At 46.1% G+C, this 19,382-nt stretch overlaps 2 protein-coding genes and 1 pseudogene across 2 annotated transcripts; 2 read left to right on the top strand and 1 right to left on the bottom strand.

The window, feature by feature from the left end:
- Positions 1-1,897: 1,897 nt before the first annotated feature.
- Positions 1,898-4,572, top strand: LOC120667927. The gene is made up of 2 exons (XM_039947907.1): positions 1,898-2,309; positions 4,466-4,572. Exons 1-2 carry the CDS (start codon positions 1,898-1,900, stop codon positions 4,570-4,572), a joined length of 519 nt encoding a protein of 172 aa, XP_039803841.1.
- A 5,201-nt stretch (positions 4,573-9,773) lies between these two features.
- On the top strand, positions 9,774-10,664 carry LOC120663454 (zinc finger protein ZAT12-like). Its single transcript, XM_039942270.1, has one exon. The coding sequence runs from the start codon at positions 10,050-10,052 to the stop codon at positions 10,557-10,559; it is 510 nt and encodes a 169-aa protein (XP_039798204.1). The 5' UTR covers positions 9,774-10,049; the 3' UTR covers positions 10,560-10,664.
- A 4,680-nt stretch (positions 10,665-15,344) lies between these two features.
- On the bottom strand, positions 15,345-16,558 carry LOC120663453 (annotated as a pseudogene).
- Positions 16,559-19,382: the final 2,824 nt, after the last annotated feature.

Raw genomic sequence — 19,382 nt, 5'->3', positions numbered from 1 at the left:
TGCCCACTTTACCACTATGAAACATAATTTAAAATAACTTACACTTAAATTATACCATAGCACAAACATAATTGAATTTTAAAGTAAACCACTAACTTTTTTATGTAAATTACCCATCTATGGCATGGCATAATAAAATGTGATTTAAAGTAATTGCTAAATTTAATTTTAAATTACCAACGTACGCTATTATAAAAGGTAATTTAAAATAACATCATTTTTTTCTTAGATTAGTCAGCTATTACCATTATGGAAATAACTTAATATAACCTTATAAACTTAAATCTAAGTTATACACATTTTTCTATAATAGTTAATCTACATAATGCATTGAGTTTGCCCGTAAATTATTCACCTCTACCTTTGAAAATACATAAAATTAGCTTTGAAATCTACATCTAATTATTAACATGTGCTACTATAAAAATAATTAGATAAATATAAAGTAGGTCTATATATATGTACTTCTAAATTACACACGTCTCCCACTAATTAATACATAGTGATAGCTAGGGAATAAAATAATCTAGAAACTCATTCTACTTGTTTTGTTGGTTAAAATTCTAGCCGATGGCAAGTAATTTTTTTATTAATCTATCTAGAATGTGTTGGTACGTTCAGTATGTGGCCCTAGTGGGAGCAGCTTTCACACCTGGAAAAACATAGACTATTCCAAATGCTAAACCTCGATCGTTTCCGCTTTACTACTACATCTGATCTAAAGTACAAGGATCTTTGAGTCCTGAATAGATTCATTAATTCATGAATATGAACATGGACTAGTGAAAAACAAGGGATGGAGACAGCATTTGGAAACACGATGACCGGTCGTTATGAGGATATGTAAAAAAGCGGCTTAAACCGTGTGTATCAAACGTGCGTGCGTGGTGTCTACCGGAATAGTCCAATCGGATTAAAATATATATTGGACTTTCTGACTGATTATATGTATGCAAGGTCAGGTCACTTTGTTTTGTGATCTGGATTGATGTGAACCCCTAGCTAGTTTATGCTAATAACAAATAAAATTAGCCAAGTGCAAGTCTTTAATTTTGGGGTCATGATACAGCGTGCTGATGATGGGAAGCCCAACTGATTTTGTATGAAGACTTGAAGGACGAGATCAGCGTTGACGATGTACTCATAATAACTTTGCGATTATTCACCAAACATGTGTATGTCAGCAAGCGTTTCCTCCCTCAAGGAAGCAGGCCGGATATTAAGTAGTTGTTGAGCTGACACGCTAATACCATTGGCGCGTTGATCATCGAGCGACTAGCTAGCTAGCTCTGTACTGTATTTGTTACAGCAATTTGCTGCTGACTTGCTATTGTGAGTCGTCACAGTCTCCATCAGTCTTGATGATGAGTTGCGCGTATGTATTGTTCACCAGCCAGAGCGACAAGGCAATAATTGAAGAAACCTCTGCAATTGGCTGGCAATGCAAGCAGGCCGGAACCATAACAGCAATTAGCCAGCACATCACATCCATCCCATACTTACGCTAGGCTAGATTATGTTAGATGCTGTCTATCCCATTTCTAGTGACACAATTCTTATATAGGAGTAAATAATCTAGCTCAGTGCACTACTGCGTTGTTGGTGGACGCCATCGGCATCAGCCATTGCGCACACGCACGGCCATTCAAAGAGACTCGCATCATATCGACGACGGCTACTAGTGTTGGGAAAAAGGGAAGCCATACTCCTATAAATACGTGCCTTGCCTGAGCATGAAAACATTCGGTAGCAGCACCTATTACCTATAGCTTGCTTTGTCTTAGCACTACGTAGGCAACTAGGCACTGCACTGCACGTGCTACTTTATGCAGTATACATACATATACAGTACGTCATACCTGATCCATCCAAGCTACATCATATCAAGCTTCCATTCATGACCACCACCACCGCACGACCAACGCCGCCGGCGACCAACTTACTGCGGCTGTTCCTGACGCTATCGCCGGCGAGCAGGGTGATCGCCAAGCAGCAAGGGCAGGGCGGTGGCTGCAGGGCAACGCGGCTGGACGGCGCCGGCGCCGGCGAGTTCCAGTGCCACACCTGCGGCCGCGCGTTCGCCACGTTCCAGGCGCTGGGAGGCCACCGCACCAGCCACAAGCGCCCGCGGGTGCGCGCCGACGGCCTCGACCTCCTGTTCGGCGCGAGGCCCGGCAAGGGCGCCGCCGCCAGCGACGTCCACCGGTGCAACACGTGCGGCGTCGTGTTCTCCACCGGACAGGCGCTCGGCGGCCACAGGTCGCCGCCGGCGACCATCAAGTTCGTCGCCTTGTCTGATGACGGAGAGGGCATGATGATGATATCGAGGATGAGGATGCGAGCCACTTGTCCACCGCCACGTCGTTCATCAAGTTCATATGAATTATTGAACGATCCATCAGTATATATATGTCATCAACGTTAGTTAACCTGGCCAGCCGGGGTGGTTTCTTCGTCCAATAATTAATATGCATGTAATAATACGCCACAAGAGGATTATTTATTTTAATTTGTTGAACTATATAACCGTCGTAGCTAGTAAAAAATATACACAGTTTGAGCGTGAATAATGCTGCCATTTTTTGTTCAACATAAATCGAATAAATGATGGTCCAAATCCAGGGAATTGTGTGTTTTGAGTGAACTGCACGGAAGGTCCTTAAACTTTCACCGTGGTATCATCTAGGTCTATCAACTTTTTATTTTTGAGTCACTAGAGGTCCAATCGTGGACCTACATTTACACTAGAATGAACCACATGAAAAGTTAAAAGACTCAAATGATAACTTTCGAAGTTCATGGACCTAGATGGTATTGCAGAAAAAGTTTAAGGACCTAGCATGCAATTCGCTCTTTTACATATAGGCATACAGCTCAATCAAAGTTCCATTATTTATATTCAAATTAAAAAAATAATAACTCCTTCAATAATCGAATCCAAACAACCTCCATCGACCGTGCCATAGAAGGGCTTAAATAAACAATCCACATCAAAACCATGTTTTTTTCTGAGCTAGAACTAATTTGCAAGCTATAAATGTCTCCATTTTTTTGCATCAACAACTCTAAGATGGAGACATCTATCCAGGATTCGAGCAAGTCAACCTAGGATGCTTGAATTCAGTGACTTAGACCTCGATTTGGGGGTCGATCGAGTATAATATGGATGCTGAGGAGGTCCAAAATACCCAAGTGCTATAGAGATTTACCCTAATAACTGAAATTGTTTCCCACCACGCTGCCAAGCAACTTGTCTCCTTGCCACGCCCAGTTTAAGAAAGAAACTGAAAGCATCTCATATGTACGCCAGGATCAAGTTCCAGACTATGATAAACGTCAAATGTATGTCCGAAACAATATCATATCGAAAAAGAGTATCACAGTACTTTATTACATGACCAACAGTCTTAATCTTAGGCGAATAAATAAACGTTTAACACTAGCAGCGGACTTCAACTTCACAGGCAGTTGACTGGGAGACATACGCCTAGAACTCTTCATAGTATTCAGGAAACTCCGGACAATTCTCTTGTTCTGAATAGCAGTTATGCACGGGTGAGTACACTTATGGTTGCTACTCAACAAGTGGGAGGAAAACTATAATACATGCAAGGCTAAAATTAAGGAAAAGCTGACAGGTTTGACTGCAGTAAGCAATTTTAGTTGATCAAGTTTTATTAGCAAGCATTAACTAAGTATAAGTTTATACCATTAACCCACAAATAAGATATATGAAGTAAACATCAGTAACAATCATAAGTAAGAATCATTTTCAAGTTCAATTATCATGTGAGGGTCCAAGCCGCTCGTGACCATGAGCACGGCTGATATATCAGTTTGACACTCTGCAGAGGTTGTACATTTTACCCACAATTCGTGTTTCCCATATTGCCCGAGGTAGCTAGCCTCTTAAACACTTCCTTTGGTGAGTGACTAGGGATTCACTATGAGGCCTTTACAAAGATTCCCTAACTTGCACTGATCCGCTAAGGTTTCAGGCCGCAGTGGTCATAACACTTCCTAATGAGGATGACGCCTTAACCAGGAACATATCAACACCTCAAGAGGAATGAGCTATAGCCCATCAATGCACTCCCCTCTTGCCCTTTCGGTAAGACCATTACAAGCTAAGGTTTCAAATTAATTAGCCAAGATTAGAGCCATGTAGTATTGTGGTTGCACTGTTTTCATGGGTGGTTCTCCATATTCCGATTAAACATATGATCTTGCTTAACAATATTAAACCATCGCGAACATGAAGTAAAACAAGTATAGAAATTGCCTTGCCTTAAACCAACCATAACCCAAAAGTATAAGCAACTAGCAATACTACCCAACAATAAATAAATAACCCAAGTTTGATCAAGGAAGGATAAACAAAACTAGGCATATCCTTAGTTTGGGATCCATCATATTATAGACACATGCATGCATATAAAGTAAATGTGTATTTATGAGTTATTAGGACCGGAATATGATCAAGGACCACTTGCCTTCGTCAAAGCACTGCTGCTGCTGCTCGGCCTCCTCGAAACCTTGCTCTTGACGCTCGTCGAACGGCACACCGTCTAACGCATCACACAAGCACATACAAGCAAACAATTGCAATAGATAAGAAACAATACAACAAACAATGTAAACAGTACAAAACAACATTATAAAACTATTGTATACGTTGCAAGGATCGCGAGAGCGCAAGAACCGATGAAAACGGAGTTAAAACGGAGAAGTTATGGCTAAAACAAGGTTCCAGGGGCTAAACTGCGGAAGATTTAAAGGAAAAAGGGCTCTGGGTGAAGAAACCGAGGACTAAAACATAAATAAACCTTATACGCAGGGGCTAGCACGTAAAAACTCAAGCTAAGGACGCCATGTTCTATTTTAGAAAAGTCCAGGGGCTAAAACAGAAAATAAAGGGCTGATTCGCAATTACTTTTGAACTGCGATGGACTGTGGTTTGATTTTAGAAAACTGCAGGGTCACTTTTGGAAAAACACCATGGTTGACCGGTACGGGCTTGATTGACTTGAGATAGATCTAATCTGGGCCATTGGATAGGAATCGGGCGGCTTTGGATTAGATCGGATCGGATCTGCTGGATCCAGATCTGACGGCTAAGGTTTAAAGGGCGGGGCGATGGTAGCGCACAGCGGCGGGTCGCCGAACTTCACCGTTTTCGGTGCTCTGGAGCTCAATTTGACTCAATATTGGGCCGGGGAGCGCGCTAGGGCGACGGGGAAAGCGATGGCAACTTTGGCCGCTAGGTTCGAGGCTCGAGCAGAGCGTGCGGTGTTGAGTGGCGGAGCAGCGACGCCGGCGAGCAAGCGGACACGCGCAGGAGCAAGAGCGAGAAGGGGAAGTGGCCGATAGGGTTCCTCATCGCGGCGCGAAGCTCCGGGAATACTCAGCCCGCGAAGAGCGGCGGCGATGCGACGGCGGCCCGAGCTCGAGCGGAGCTCCAATGGCGGCGCAGCGAGGTTTTGCACGGGCAAAGGCGACGGCGGCGGCTCGATGGGAGTCAAGGGAAAGGGGGCGGCGCCTTAAATAGGGCGGCCGAGGGTGCCTTAGCGTGCGGGCCCGGGAAAGCGGCGCGGCTCGGCGGTGCGTGCCCCGACCGGACTCGGGCTCGAGTCTGAGCCTGACACGTTGGAGGGGACGGATCCAACGGGTGGGGCCCGCATGTCAGCGGCGCAGGAGAAGGGTTGCAGCATGGGCATGTGTAACGTCCTGCCTCTCCAAGGCCGTACCCGTGCCTCTCCAAGGCCGGGCCCGCTTAGATCTGGCAGCTTATATAGGACATAAACTGCCCTTACAACCCAACACAAGTCTTTTCTGCATACTTTGTCCTCACTCATGCGCACCCGGGAAGGACTTCCCGATCGATCACCGATCCCTAAATTGCTCCAGGCCAAGCACGCTTAACCTCAGAGTTCTTTGCAGATCAGCTTCCAGAAAAGAAGTTGCAACTTGTTGGTATGAATATCCTATTAATTCTATTAAGAACTTGGCCGGAATATCACATCGAGACATGAACCACTCAAGCACACAGCACAGAGGGTCAAGCTCCAGAATTAAGTAAGTCCGGGGCCGGGATATCACATCCTCACAACCTTAGGAGACCGACATCCTCGTCGGTTAACCCCAAGCCAGAAACATCCTCTCTTGGCCACGTCCGTGCGTCCAGTGCCAACGGCGCATATGCCACATCCGTGTGTCCAGTGCCTACGGCACATCCCAGATGCCCGCGCGCTGACCCGCCACGCGCCCGTGCACCATGCCCGCGCCCCTGACCCGCACGCGCCCGTGAAACCGCGAGAGTCGGCTCTGATACCATTCTGTAACGTCCTGCCTCTCCAAGGCAAGGCCCGCTTACATCTGGCAGCTTATATAGGACATAAACTGCCCTCACAGCCCAACATAAGTCTTTTCTGCACACTTTGTCTTCATTCATGTGCACCCGGGAAGGACTTCCCGATCGGTCACCCATCCCCAAATTGCTCCAGGCTAAGCACACTTAACCTCAAAGTTCTTTGTAGATCAGCTTCCGGAAAAGAAGTTGCAACTTGTTGGTATGTGTATCCTATTAATTCTATTAAGCCCTGGGTTGGAATATCATATCGAGACATGAACCACTCAAGCACACAGCACAGAGGGTCAGCCCTGGGCCGGAATATAACATCGAGACATGAACCACTCAAGTACACAACACAGAGGGTCAAGCTCCAGAATTAAGTAAGTTCGGGGCCGAGATATCACATCCGGCGTGCGCGCGATTGGGCTGGGGGAGGCGCGGTGCTAGGCCGCTGTGGAAGGGGAAAGGCAGTGGTTGGGCCGGGCCGGCGGAGGGAAAGGGTTGCGCCGGCACAGGGGTTTTTCTCCTTTTCTGCCTCTTTTGCAAAAAGATTCAAATAAATTCAATTCAAATTCAAATTCTAGGAATTCAAATTCAAATTGAACAACAAACAATGAAACAATGCAAAGGCAGCATGAATGCACAAGTACCTATTTTTCCTTATATTTATTTTTATGGCTGAGTAATTTATTTAAAATTGCGAGCAATGCACTAAAATCAAAAAGAATTAAATAAAGCCTTAACGACCCTGCAAAGAAAACAGCTAAATTTATTTGGGTTCCTATGTTTGAGAATTAGGGAGTTACACTCCTTCCACTAAAGGCCAATGTTGACACTGAACTTAAACCCCTAACCTCTGAACTCTGACTCTGAGGAGTTATCTAGGACTTCACCGAACAACGTGTATGAAAACACGATCCTGAGACGCTTCGCGCTAATATTCAAGAGAATGTAATGATAGAATTTCAATTAGCTGTAAATAAAGTTTACTTTACTGTTGCTCGCATGTTCAAATGATTTTTTCCCCACAACTGCAATACACGATTGATACATCATATATTCTACTAATATGAAGAAGTACAGTAATCACGCCTTAAGATCAAAGGAAAGAGAAAAGTGAGCCTAACTGAAATGGTTGGGTGGGAGCTAGGTATAGTTATGCACTCATCCATCCAAGTTTGAGTCATGTCTAGCTTGTATTTGATGTCTATCGATCCCTTCTTATTAAAAAAACGCCTAGTTTTTCCCTAGGATGGCCTCACTTTTTTAGATAAAAGGAAAGCTCTGACCATTATTTTTTTGGCGTGCTTCAAATAGAGAACAAATACTACCCCAGCCAAATATGATTTCTTGGTTTTGGAAGCCATCAGAAGTTTAGCATCCCAATAATCTAGCCCCAATATGACCACTTAATTATTGCGAAGTTATATTCCTGCCTTATTTTAGTGGAGGCGGGGAGTTTATGATGTCCAAAAAAAAAAGAGAGAGATATCTTTAGGAACTGTGCTTGAGAGGAGTATTTAGGAGGCTGTTGGAGATCGTAGATCCGCAGGCAAGTGGCGAGTTATCGACGTTATCTGTTGGTTGGATGTGAATTTCCTGGAAACTTCAGAGGTACGGTACGGTGTCATTACTAGTGAACGTACAGTGACAGTACGTACTGGAAAGCCAAATTCCGAGAAATTTCCTAAAAGCTTGATATTTCGCCACTACGGCAAGCATGCCTGCCAAGTGCCAACAAGCAGCTAGTCTAGAATAGTGCGAAGGGATATGCTTAAACCACACACGTACATACTCATACCTTTGTTCCTACTATGGCTAGGTTGACGTCTTGACCTATATGCACGATAGGTCGATCTTAAGCTAGCTAGCTATATATATGCACCTTTCTAGCTTTAGCAGATGCATACTTATCTTAGCCTTTTATTTGCATTATATTGGGTTCTTGACATGGACATCTATCTAGCCCCCTACCTGGTCCTTGATTCCTAAAAACATTATTCTTTTCATATATACAAGTAGGTCTTTAGTGAATAATTACACGAGCTAGCGGGACTCTTGTTTTCATAGATATATCTGCTAATAATAAAAGTTTTGTATAATATAATACGGCATTCTTTTTTGTTTGACGTCAAGCAAGTCAAAAATGACTTGGCCAACGTTAAACATTCACGAACAGAGGTAGTACGTATAATAAATCAAAAAAATGTTGCATAAAATAAACTCACGAGTAGCCCTTTGTTATATACCATATAGGCCACTGCTGAATTCACTTCAATTCAAAGACGTGTTTTTAGTTATATGGTACAGAGCGCGTTCATTCGATTCCTGTCATTTCTTAATAAGCTCTTGACGCGTTGAATGGATAGATGGGTCTAGATAGCATTGCTTGCACGCAGATTAGTAGCTCAATATGTATTCGTTCCATCGGCCCCAGCACATGGTTACATACACTACTAGGACTTAAATTTCCTTGGCAATTAAGTTGTAATCCAAAAATAGCTGGTTAGCTACGTACAAAGCACTAGTTGCATGCATGATGCATGCGTGTGGATCCCCCTTCCCTACGTACGTACGATTCAATCATCGAATACTACACGGACACGGCAAGCACCAAGCTAAGAGAGAAACGCTTTGTAGCCGGCATAGCTTGCATTTTGTACGTCGTCTGAAACGAATGTCTTCAGGATATGTTCTCTTTCCATCTCATCCTCAATTTGCCTGTCAATTACTGCATAGCAAGAATCAAGCTACTATATATACAACTAGCAAGAAGGATGCATCACCTCACCTCAACCTCATCAGCTCTCGACGACTCCATCGTCATCGACAGACACTACTCCATCAATCACAGCCACACCTAGCTGCTAGCGTCATCCATCCATGGACATGGAGCGTCGTCAAGATGACCTCCGTTTCATAGAAGAAGACGAAGACGGCCACAACGACGGCCACCGAGCGGCGGCAGCAAGCTTCCACCACGACGTCTTCCTCTCCCTATCCTGCGGCTCCTCCTCCTCCTCCTCGTCCTCCGGGGAAGCAGCAGGCAGCACGCCACCACGAACACGCCGTCGCCGGCGGCGGCGAGGGCAGGCGTTCGCTTGCACGACGTGCGGGCGGCAGTTCGCAACGTTCCAGGCGCTGGGCGGCCACCGGACCAGCCACCTCCGGCGACCCACGGCGAAGCCGAAGCGAGTGGTGGCGCACGCGTGTGGCACGTGTGGGCTGGGCTTCGCGACGGGCAAGGCACATGGTTTACTACAGTACTACTAGGACTTAAATTTTCTTGGCAATTAAGTTGTAATCCAAAATAGCTGGATAGCTACGTACAAAGCACTAGTTGCATGCATGATGCATGCGTGTGGATCCCCCTTCCCTACGTACGTACGATTCAATCATCGAATACTACACGGACACGGCAAGCACCAAGCTAAGAGAGAAACGCTTTGTAGCCGGCATAGCTTGCATTTGTACGTCGTCTGAAACGAATGTCTTCAGGATATGTTCTCTTTCCATCTCATCCTCAATTTGCCTGTCAATTACTGCACCTAGCTAGAATCAAGCTACTATATATACAACTAGCAAGAAGGATGCATCACCTCACCTCAACCTCATCAGCTCTCGACGACTCCATCGTCATCGACAGACACTACTCCATCAATCACAGCCAGCACCTAGCTGCTAGCGTCATCCATCCATGGACATGGAGCGTCGTCAAGATGACCTCCGTTTCATAGAAGAAGACGAAGACGGCCACAACGACGGCCACCGAGCGGCGGCGGCAAGCTTCCACCACGACGTCTTCCTCTCCCTATCCTGCGGCTCCTCCTCCTCCTCGTCGTCCTCCGGGGAAGCAGCAGGCAGCACGCCACCACGAACACGCCGTCACCGGCGGCGGCGAGGGCAGGCGTTCGCTTGCACGACGTGCGGGCGGCAGTTCGCAACGTTCCAGGCGCTGGGCGGCCACCGGACCAGCCACCTCCGGCGACCCCCGGCGAAGCCGAAGCGAGTGGTGGCGCACGCGTGTGGCACGTGTGGGCTGGGCTTCGCGACGGGCCAGGCCCTTGGTGGCCACATGAGGAGGCACCGATGGGCTGCTGGTCCAGCTATGGGTCCTGGTGATTTGGACCTCACCCAGGTCATCGTGCTCAAGGAAAGGCCCAGTTCGACCTCCTCCTCCTTGCAGCTACTCGACCTGTTCGTGTAGATCAAGCAAAAAAGAATAATCCTGTATATATTATATACCTACTAGTAGGTTTTCAGTCTAAAATAAAATGTTCACAGTTGTGACAAATAATGTGTGTATACTATATATAGCAGCCGTATGAATATATATATTTTTCATTATAATTTGAGCTTGATAGTAGGGTGGGTATGTATGTATATATATATATATAGTGACATTTTACATAATTAGAAAATGGAAATACATAGTTCTAATCTGGCCTATGTGGCACACAACCAAGTTTTAGCTATCAAACTCTCAAATATGTGGCAAAATTTGAACATAAGCAAAAAAATCAGAAGCAAAGGGTATTGTATTACTTCTATCTGTTCTTGGAATAAAGACGAAAAATTACTTAAAACTACGCAGTCCTACTGTGCCCATATATATTATATGCTCAACAACATTGTAGTTTTCCACTTCTAAGCAACAACTCCCTGGCTTAGATTCATAACTGAAGTGGATAAATGTTGAAGACTATCTCAGGTTATACTGTAAACATTTGATACCATTGTTTCCCAGGAGGAAGAAGGTGTTTAAACTAACAAATCATGTACGAAAGACTGGCACAAAGTGCCTTGATTAGCGATCTAGTCCCCTCGCCCTCTTGAAATATGATCCCCTTGTCATCACCCTGTTGCATCATAGAGATCGAATGAGGCGGTGGTATGGATAATGAGTGAGGTTTCCGAAGAGAGGAAAGAATCAATGAAATTACTATCATCATCAAAAGGTAGATGTGTTGTAGTTTCCCCAATAGTACGAGGGCTTGCACTAGTACTTATTGTCATGAACAAGATGAGTACGGTCAAGGCAACTTCTATGTTGGATTAGATTTATTGCACAGATAAATTAAATGAAGCCTCACCGTTATCGTTGTTGGTGACTATAGATTGAGTTTGGGGTTGAAGAGCAATCCCATCTTCTTCATTCATGCAAGGAATGCTCTTAGTTGAAGCGGTCGACTTTTCTTGCAATTCTTGCTTCAAATTAAATTCATATTTTTAATAGGATAATAGTTTGCATTTCACTAGGTAGAGGGAAAATATATATATATTGGAAAAGAAACTGAAATTTGAGCTTGCATCAATTGTAATGTTGAATATATTGACATTGTTTTCTTGGGTTTTAATCATGTGATCAGATATTAGTCAATCCAAGTCAATAATGATACCATTGTCTACATAGTCCAGTGTGTATTCATATGCTTGTAATTATTGATACTTTAGATAATTAATGTCATGCTTTTAATTAATTGCCAGTTGATTTGATATTAAGTCTAGCTATAATTATCAACCTACTAGAGGAGGCCACACACATGATGAATTAATTAATGCTACGCCAAGGCTGATTCTCTATGTCTCAAGTCAAGTCTTCGATCGGAGGTACTTGTTGGACTATAAAAAAGAAGGAAACTAGCTAGCAGACTGGTGGCTATGGTTAGCTACTTTTGTTGCTTCGAGTACGACAAGACTCTTCGATGCAGTGCCGACTGAGCAACTTCTACGATGATCGGCAGGATATTATATGTTCACCAAGAACACGTAGGTAGGTATTGATCTTTCCACTACGTATTACGCGCGACATGCACAGAGTGGACATCATCATGGGTCTGGCGGCTTTATGGGGAGGGGAAGTTGCTCGAGGCCGTGGACAGGCATCAGCTGGCCGCCGTTGTTACATTACAGACGAGGCTGAACGTCTACTGCTCCTTGGGTTGGCGTGTACCAACCCCAACCCATCCAATCGTCCGAGCATGGTGGAAGCCGTGCAGGTCATCACCAAGTTGGCATCACCGCCGGACGTGCCTGCGTTCTTGTGGCCGCCTGAGGAGTGGCGTTCCAGCATGGACTCCGATAATAGCACAAGATCACAGAGCAATTATTTGGGTGGAATGTGTGCCAGCACTGGCGAGGCGAGCTGCTGCAGATCTCCCGGACCTACCATCGATGGAGACTCATCAGAGCACCACCTTCTTCAGCGCGTGTTCCCGTACGTGTTAGCGCAGTTCTAGTAATTGTTATTTGACCTCCACTTTGAAAACACTACTGTGTGTTCAGTTCACGGCTTCTCCTCCTCCAGTCACGGCGAGATATTCTTACGACTAGCAACCTTATAGGGAGAACCTTGGTGGCAGGCCTCAGAGCTCGATCTTATATCTTTTACTCTTTATTAGTGACCTATAGTACGTATTGCAATATATTTATTTTCTTGCTACTTGACCACATATTTTCTTTGTTTTGTCTTTTTGGTCCCATTGCTCAAGGCTAGGATTGACATATGTTAATTTAGCTGTTCTTCCTGCCTCTTGTCTAGCTCGGTAGTATCGAAGTTCGCCACTAGCAGGGTATTCAAAAGTATGGCTCAAGGTATTTCTTGTCTTAATAACGTGACAACATAATTCTAGTACTCGAGTATAAGGTGACAATTCTTCAGTGCCATTAAAAAATTTTCTTATCCACATCTGACGTTGCGCGATATCTACCATTTATTGAATTTTGCCAGGCCTCGTATGCACATCTCCATTAGAGTCAACTTCAATTTGACCATCGTCATCTCAAACTAGATTCTTACCAAAAAATATCCATCTTACCTCTAGGTATTCCCTCTCCACCCTTTTCTCTCATCTATCTCTCCCGGCTGGACCTCTCCCACATCTCTCACTGACCGGATCCCGATTAGATGGCAGTTGTGGGCGATGATCTCCCCTCCATGTCCCCATCTCTCTGTCCTCTCCAAGGTGGCCCATCTCCCGCCCAAGCTCGCTGGAGCCATAGCCGCACCATCCATGTGAGTTCCCTGGTCAATGGCTGTGGTGCCTCCACCTCAATTTGTCCATGTAGGAGTCTCGCGTCCTGGCCGAGCTGCTGGGGATGTTGGCTCTGGGGTCGGGCTCGGGCTCGGGCTCAGGTAGGGAGTCCTCCTCCACTGGGATTTAACTGTCAAAGCGCTCTACGATGCCCGGGGGGGGGGGGGGGGGGGGCCTCCAGCGCAAAGAGGATGGAATGAGGATAGGAGAGTGACGACAATGCGCAATGAAGGTCAATGCCATGTTAGGATTTAATCTTGTCATTTGCATTTTCATGTTTGCTTTATTTAAATGTATGCATGTAGCTAGAGATGTGCACCGGTAGATCAAGTTCATGGCAGAAAAACGTTGGAGACGTGTGAGCGCCTGACTTGAGCCGGCATATACGCAGGGCGCGAGGCCAGTTGCTGTGTGATGTGGCAGCGTGATATGTTCAAGCACGTAGGCAGCACATGCACTGAATTGTGGTGCATGCGGAGAACTAGTGATTAGTGGCTGCATGTACTTAGTGTGGAGGATTAGCCATGTGTGATGCATGGTTAATAACATGCATGTTAGTTAGCCTGAGATGCGATGTGTTCGCATCGAGGCCAATAGATTAGGACCTGCTCGTCCACGACGCGTGCAACTCGCATGGGCTGGTGGGTGTACGCGGTGTAGTGGTAGTGTCAGGTTGTTAGCCCATGTTCTATCTTTTTGCATTCAGTTTATATAAAGAAAAGAACGCTGGCCGAGACGGTGTGGCGTTGGAGAAAGCATCGTGTGCATTTGTGCTTTGTTTGTGCGTCGACATGTAAGAAGGGTGAGTTCTGCTTCGACCTCTCATCCGTGAGCCTCTATCAGAGAGATTGTGAGATAGTTGAGTGATTCAACTCCAACATGCCAGTGCCGGCACCAAACAGATAGCTGCGCCATGATGCACGGGCCGAACATGTTGTCGGCGTCAAGGGAGAATCATACATCGGCGGGGGCAGCAACACCTCGGCGGTGAGCGTGGCTGCAGCCGAGGAGAAAGATGTTCGGAATGCTAATTTCCGTCGGCATATGGCCGACGGAAGTTACCTTCTTTCCTGTAGTGGGCACTATATAAAATAATGACTTAATAGATCTCTAACGTGTGCGAGTGTACTTCTCTATTAACCTAAGATGTGAAGAAACTGATAAAATAAAAGACCCTTTTCAGCAGCATAAGGAACATCATTATTACGATCCGCAGTTGAGCACCATATATAGTTTGGAAGTGCTTGGACACGTTCCCTCGCCTGCCTACTATACGCGTGCCATGTGCATGGGTTTGAGTTGAAATGAGAGTAAAGAAGGAAGCCACTAGTGACTTGGTTGCACAAGTCAACAAACGGGGTGGAGGAGTTGGATCCAAGTGATTGGGTTCGGTAGCAACAAGATTAATGGAAATACGAGCAATCTAGCTATCTAGGTTAAATACGTGTCATAATGCATGTAAGCAAAAATATATTTCTTAAATCATAATACATAGTACAGTCATATTGATTTGATATCAAGAATGTTACTAATTGTTTCCCAAAAATTTGACCAAAAATAGCTCTATTTATTGAAAATAGACAAAAAAAATCCTTGTATTTAAAGACAAAAACTATAGAGAGTGAAATGCAGGCCAGTCCTCAAACTTATTCCGAGGTATCATCCATGTCCATAAACTTTGAAAATTATCATTGGGTCCTTCAACTTTCTAAGTTTCATTCTAGTGTAAATCTAGGTCCACGATTTGGACCTCTTCGGTGAATAAGAATGAAAAGTTGATGGACCTAGATGATTACTTTGAAAAATTAAAGGACTCAAATAATCACTTTTGAAGTTTATAGACCTAGATGGTACCGTCCGGTAAGTTTAAGGACCTGGCATGCATTTCACTTGTATAGTAATATAGTTCATATCCTGACGAAGCCAGCAAAATCGCAGATCTGGCAAAGAGAAATCAGTTAAAATGAAAAGTAATAAGATGGATATGCCAACGATAGATATGCATCGGAGCATACAAGCATACATATACATCGGCTCTGTTATTGTTTGATAAAAAAAAGAAAAACTCGGTTCTGCCTAGTTACTCCATTCACTACAAGTCCAGAACATGAAAGCAACTACACTGCTTCCATTTTATTATCTATTATTCATGTATAGTCAAGTCGGATTAAACACAGCCAGCATAGCTGCATGATGCCCAGCCTTTGACGGCTCTGCTGTATCCGGTCTTCTTGTCGGTGAACCTGTCCCAGACCATGACGCCACCATAGTTGGGCGCCTTCTGCACCTTGGGCAGCAGGTCGTAGTAGAGATATTTGAGGTAGACCTCGACGGGCGGCCGCGCCCCTTACGGCACGCCGCTCTCGGCCGCGGCGAGCCCCAGGTAGACCTGGCTCCCGGGATACCTCGCCGTCCACTTCTCCCACCGGTCCACGACGCCGTTCTTGTAGGAGCACCCGTCGTCGCCGTAGAAGCGGACGTGGATGCGCTCGAACAGACCCGTCTGCAGCGCCGGCTCTAGGCTCCGGTCCGGGAACATGCACCGCGGCGTCGCCGTCAGCCGCACCCGCTTCCGGTTCCCGGCGGCGTTGATGTTGTAGCCGTCGAGGCGTCGTGCGAGCTCCTCGTAATACTCCGGCGCGACCTGGTCGACGTAGAAGTCGACGCCGTCGACCACGGCGTCGCCGAAGGGGCGCAAGACGCCATTGCGGCCGCCGCCGAGGTGCGCGTTCCAGAGGTGGTCCGCGACGTCCGACGCCGACGCGGTGGACGGAAGGGAGTCCTCGTTGCCGCTGCCACCGCCGCCACCGATGGAGAGGAGGCCAGGACGCCCTTGCACTGGCAGTGCGTGATGTCGGCGCCGACGTCGTCGAGCATGTGGCCAGAGAGTTCCACGCCGTACCGGTCGTGGCCCAAGACGCTGTAGAAGGAGATGGCGACGATGTTGTACAGGCCGGTGTCGCAGGCCTCTCGCAGGGTGCCGTCGTCCTTGTTCCGTCCCCAGGACACGGTCAGCTCGCCGGTCCGCTTTCCCACCGCCGTGGTAGCGAGGCAAGAGAGGAGAGCCATGGCCAGCGTGAGGGGTGGAAGCCATGAACGGCGTCGGAACGCCATGACGCGCGCCGCCGAGCTTTCCATATGGGTATTGCAATGCTCTGGTATATTATGCAGACTGTAGTGAGATGGGTTCTCGACATGTTATCGTTGCAAATATATATAGAGACTGAGAGAGATCAGATGATGGTGCAGCTTGGCTGGATAGTACTGGAGCTTACCGCTTACGTGTTGGAGAGCTACTGTGTATATGCAAAGCAAACATGATGCAGGGGTATGTAGGTGGGAACAGGGACCTTTAGTACTTCCTACATCAGAGAAAACAATGTATACTACCTAGAGTAGTATATATGCTATATGAAGGTGTTGTCGGTCGAAACCCACCGGCGAGCAGCGACAGGCAACACGAAGAGCCGGGAGGTCGCCGGGGCGCTGGCAGGCACTGCTCCCTCGTCGACGGCCCGCAATTCCGTCAAGCGCCCGGAGATTCCGGAGAATGTCGGGCGTGCCACCTGACCTATACCCGATCAGAAAGGTGTGAACGTGCTTGCAGCGATTTGTCTGCATACACAAACACGTGGAAACGTAAGTCCGAGCCGTGGTCGGCTCCCTGGGACGACTCTTGCATCGGCTTTAAAGAGCCGATCGAGTCACAGTGTCAGATTGGATCTGCATCTATCCGGATATTGATAAATAAAGCAAATAAGTGTAAAGCTGCTTCAATTAAATCTAATTAATCTAATCCACAACGGTAAAAGCTTCACTGCTAGATCGGAACATCCTACGCGTGATTGGGCCTAATGAACGTAATAAATAACTAAACCATAATAAAAAACAGAGGCCTAAGAACTAGCAAGAGCCGATTCCCGGATCAATTCTCTGTTAAGATTAAGGCAAAGCATCTAACACGACACCGGATCATCCAATCCGTTTGCAGGGCCTAACCTAGCAGATATTACGCCAACTCTTAAGAATAAGAGCAAACTATAACATATTAGATCTATTAGATGGAAAAGAAGCAGGGTGTTGTCTCTGTGCAACTAATTCTACGCAACAAGAATTAGCATAAGATTGAAATGTGAATGCACAGGAACAACATGATATTCGTAGATGATAAGCAACAAAGCTCGATAAATCTACTAAAAGCCATGCTACGAACATCAGGATAACTAGCATTACTCGCCATAATAAACGGTTCCGTACGAGTAATACCAAGGTAAAAGCAAGAACAATGCTGCCCTGATCGCAAGAAGTGATCAGGGCAGCATAGCGCTTACTTGGATGAAACCCTAGAATTAGGGGTGGCGATACGCCGAGAGTTGTTGTTTGCGAGACGTGATGACGTTCTTTTTTTTCATGAATAGCATAGGGTACATATTTATAGTCCGGAGACTTGGGAAACAATCTAATTCTATCTTGTCCCGATCGGACTCTATCTCTAATCTTGAACTAAATCTAAAGATACACGGCCCATGTGGCCTAAATGCTCACGCAGGAGCCGATTTACAAGCCTTCTTAAATCTTCTGCTCTAAGCCCAACTTGCTTTCGGCCCATAAATATGGCTCCTCGTAGAATGTGAAATTGCCGATCCGTCTTCCTCCTTTTTGCTATTTAATCTCACCCCGAATCGGCTCTCTTCACAGCAAACTCATCTTCTTCCCAAGCCAAGTAGCACAGAAAAACCCCAATCCTCCAGCAACCAGTAGTCATGGCGATCTCTTCCTCCTCCGGCTCCAACTCCTTCGGAGATTCTTCCTCCTCCTCTTCTCCTTCTTCTTCTTCCCTCTCCACTTCTTCCATCGACTCTATCCCAGAGAGTCGGGAGCCAATGCCGGAGTAGGACCCGACAGCAACGTACGAGGTGCTGGCTCCTCTGCACTGGGATGCAGAGGAGTTCGACTTCGGGACCGTCTCCGAAGAGGACGAGCCCGAAACCGAGGGAGAAGACCTCCAACTCTTGTTCCAGGAGGAGTTGGAGAGCGATGAAGAAGACTCCATGGAGGGAGCCGATTCTTCCTCGGAAGAGGAAATCGGCTCTTCCTCCAGCGACGAACTGATGGGCGGAAAGCCTTTCCGGTTCCTCGGGTCCTCCGAGGAGGAAAGCGAGGAAGAGAGCAGCGGTGGCGGTGGTCGGAGCAGCGACTTCGGGTCTAAAGGCGGCAGCAGCGCATTCGGCAGCGTTGACGATGACGACAGCGACGACGGCGGAGATGCGCCGGCCCGGAGCCCCAAACGCCGTAGGTACTATGTACCTACGAGCAGTAGAAGTAGTACTGTACGAGTAGGATTGTAAAGCCGAAGGATTATTCCTTTGTCAAATCGGCTTTCCTCTATAAAAAACCTTTCCTTTTAATGAAGTCAATTTCCTTCAATTCTACGTGTTTGATTTGTTTTCCAAAAAGCCGATGGCAACGCATCAGGCTTCTATAAATATCCAAGAACCGAAAAAATTCAAACTAGAAGCAACCCGCACAAGAGTAGAGTATCACTTCCACCTTGAACTGAACTCGAAATAGACTCTCAAATCCGAGCATAATTCGAAAACCCAGCTCTACAAATTTGATCAAGAACTTCTCCAAGCATCCGGAATTCGAATCAGAGCCCACAGCAACCAAACCCTAAGTCAACAGATCTGAACCATGGCAGACTCTGTAGCTCAGACAACAAATTCTGCAATCGATGATGCGGCAATCTGCGACCTGAAGGTAATATCCAGCCCAATCCTTTTAACTTTCTTCAGCTTATTAAGCCTCTAAACAAATTAAATTCTGAAACATGACACCATATGTAAATTTCTGAATCTCTGAATTTCAGGTGTTAGACATCCTTCTGCCGCATCCTTCCAATCCAAAATCTTTCTGTCTTGGCCCACGAGCTTACGAAAATCCCACAGATTTAATCTCTTGTGAAGCAAATAGGATCCCTTTCGTGAGTCAAAACA

This window comes from Panicum virgatum, chromosome 3N (genome assembly GCF_016808335.1).
Source record: "Panicum virgatum strain AP13 chromosome 3N, P.virgatum_v5, whole genome shotgun sequence".
Lineage (NCBI taxonomy): Eukaryota > Viridiplantae > Streptophyta > Magnoliopsida > Poales > Poaceae > Panicum > Panicum virgatum.
The sequence above is the reverse complement of the archived record's forward strand: the minus strand, read 5'-3'. Positions and strand labels throughout refer to the sequence as shown.

What these genes read in the sequence shown, in the direction of transcription:
- LOC120667927 (XM_039947907.1), top strand. Translation starts at nt 1,898, where the DNA reads ATGACCACCACCACCGCACGACCAACGCCGCCGGCGACCAACTTACTG. An exon ending in CTTGTCTGATGACGGAGAGG is followed by an intron (nt 2,310 to 4,465) that starts GCATGATGATGA and finishes ATGAGTTATTAG; the next exon opens with GACCGGAATATGATCAAGGA.
- LOC120663454 (XM_039942270.1), top strand. Translation starts at nt 10,050, where the DNA reads ATGGACATGGAGCGTCGTCAAGATGACCTCCGTTTCATAGAAGAAGAC.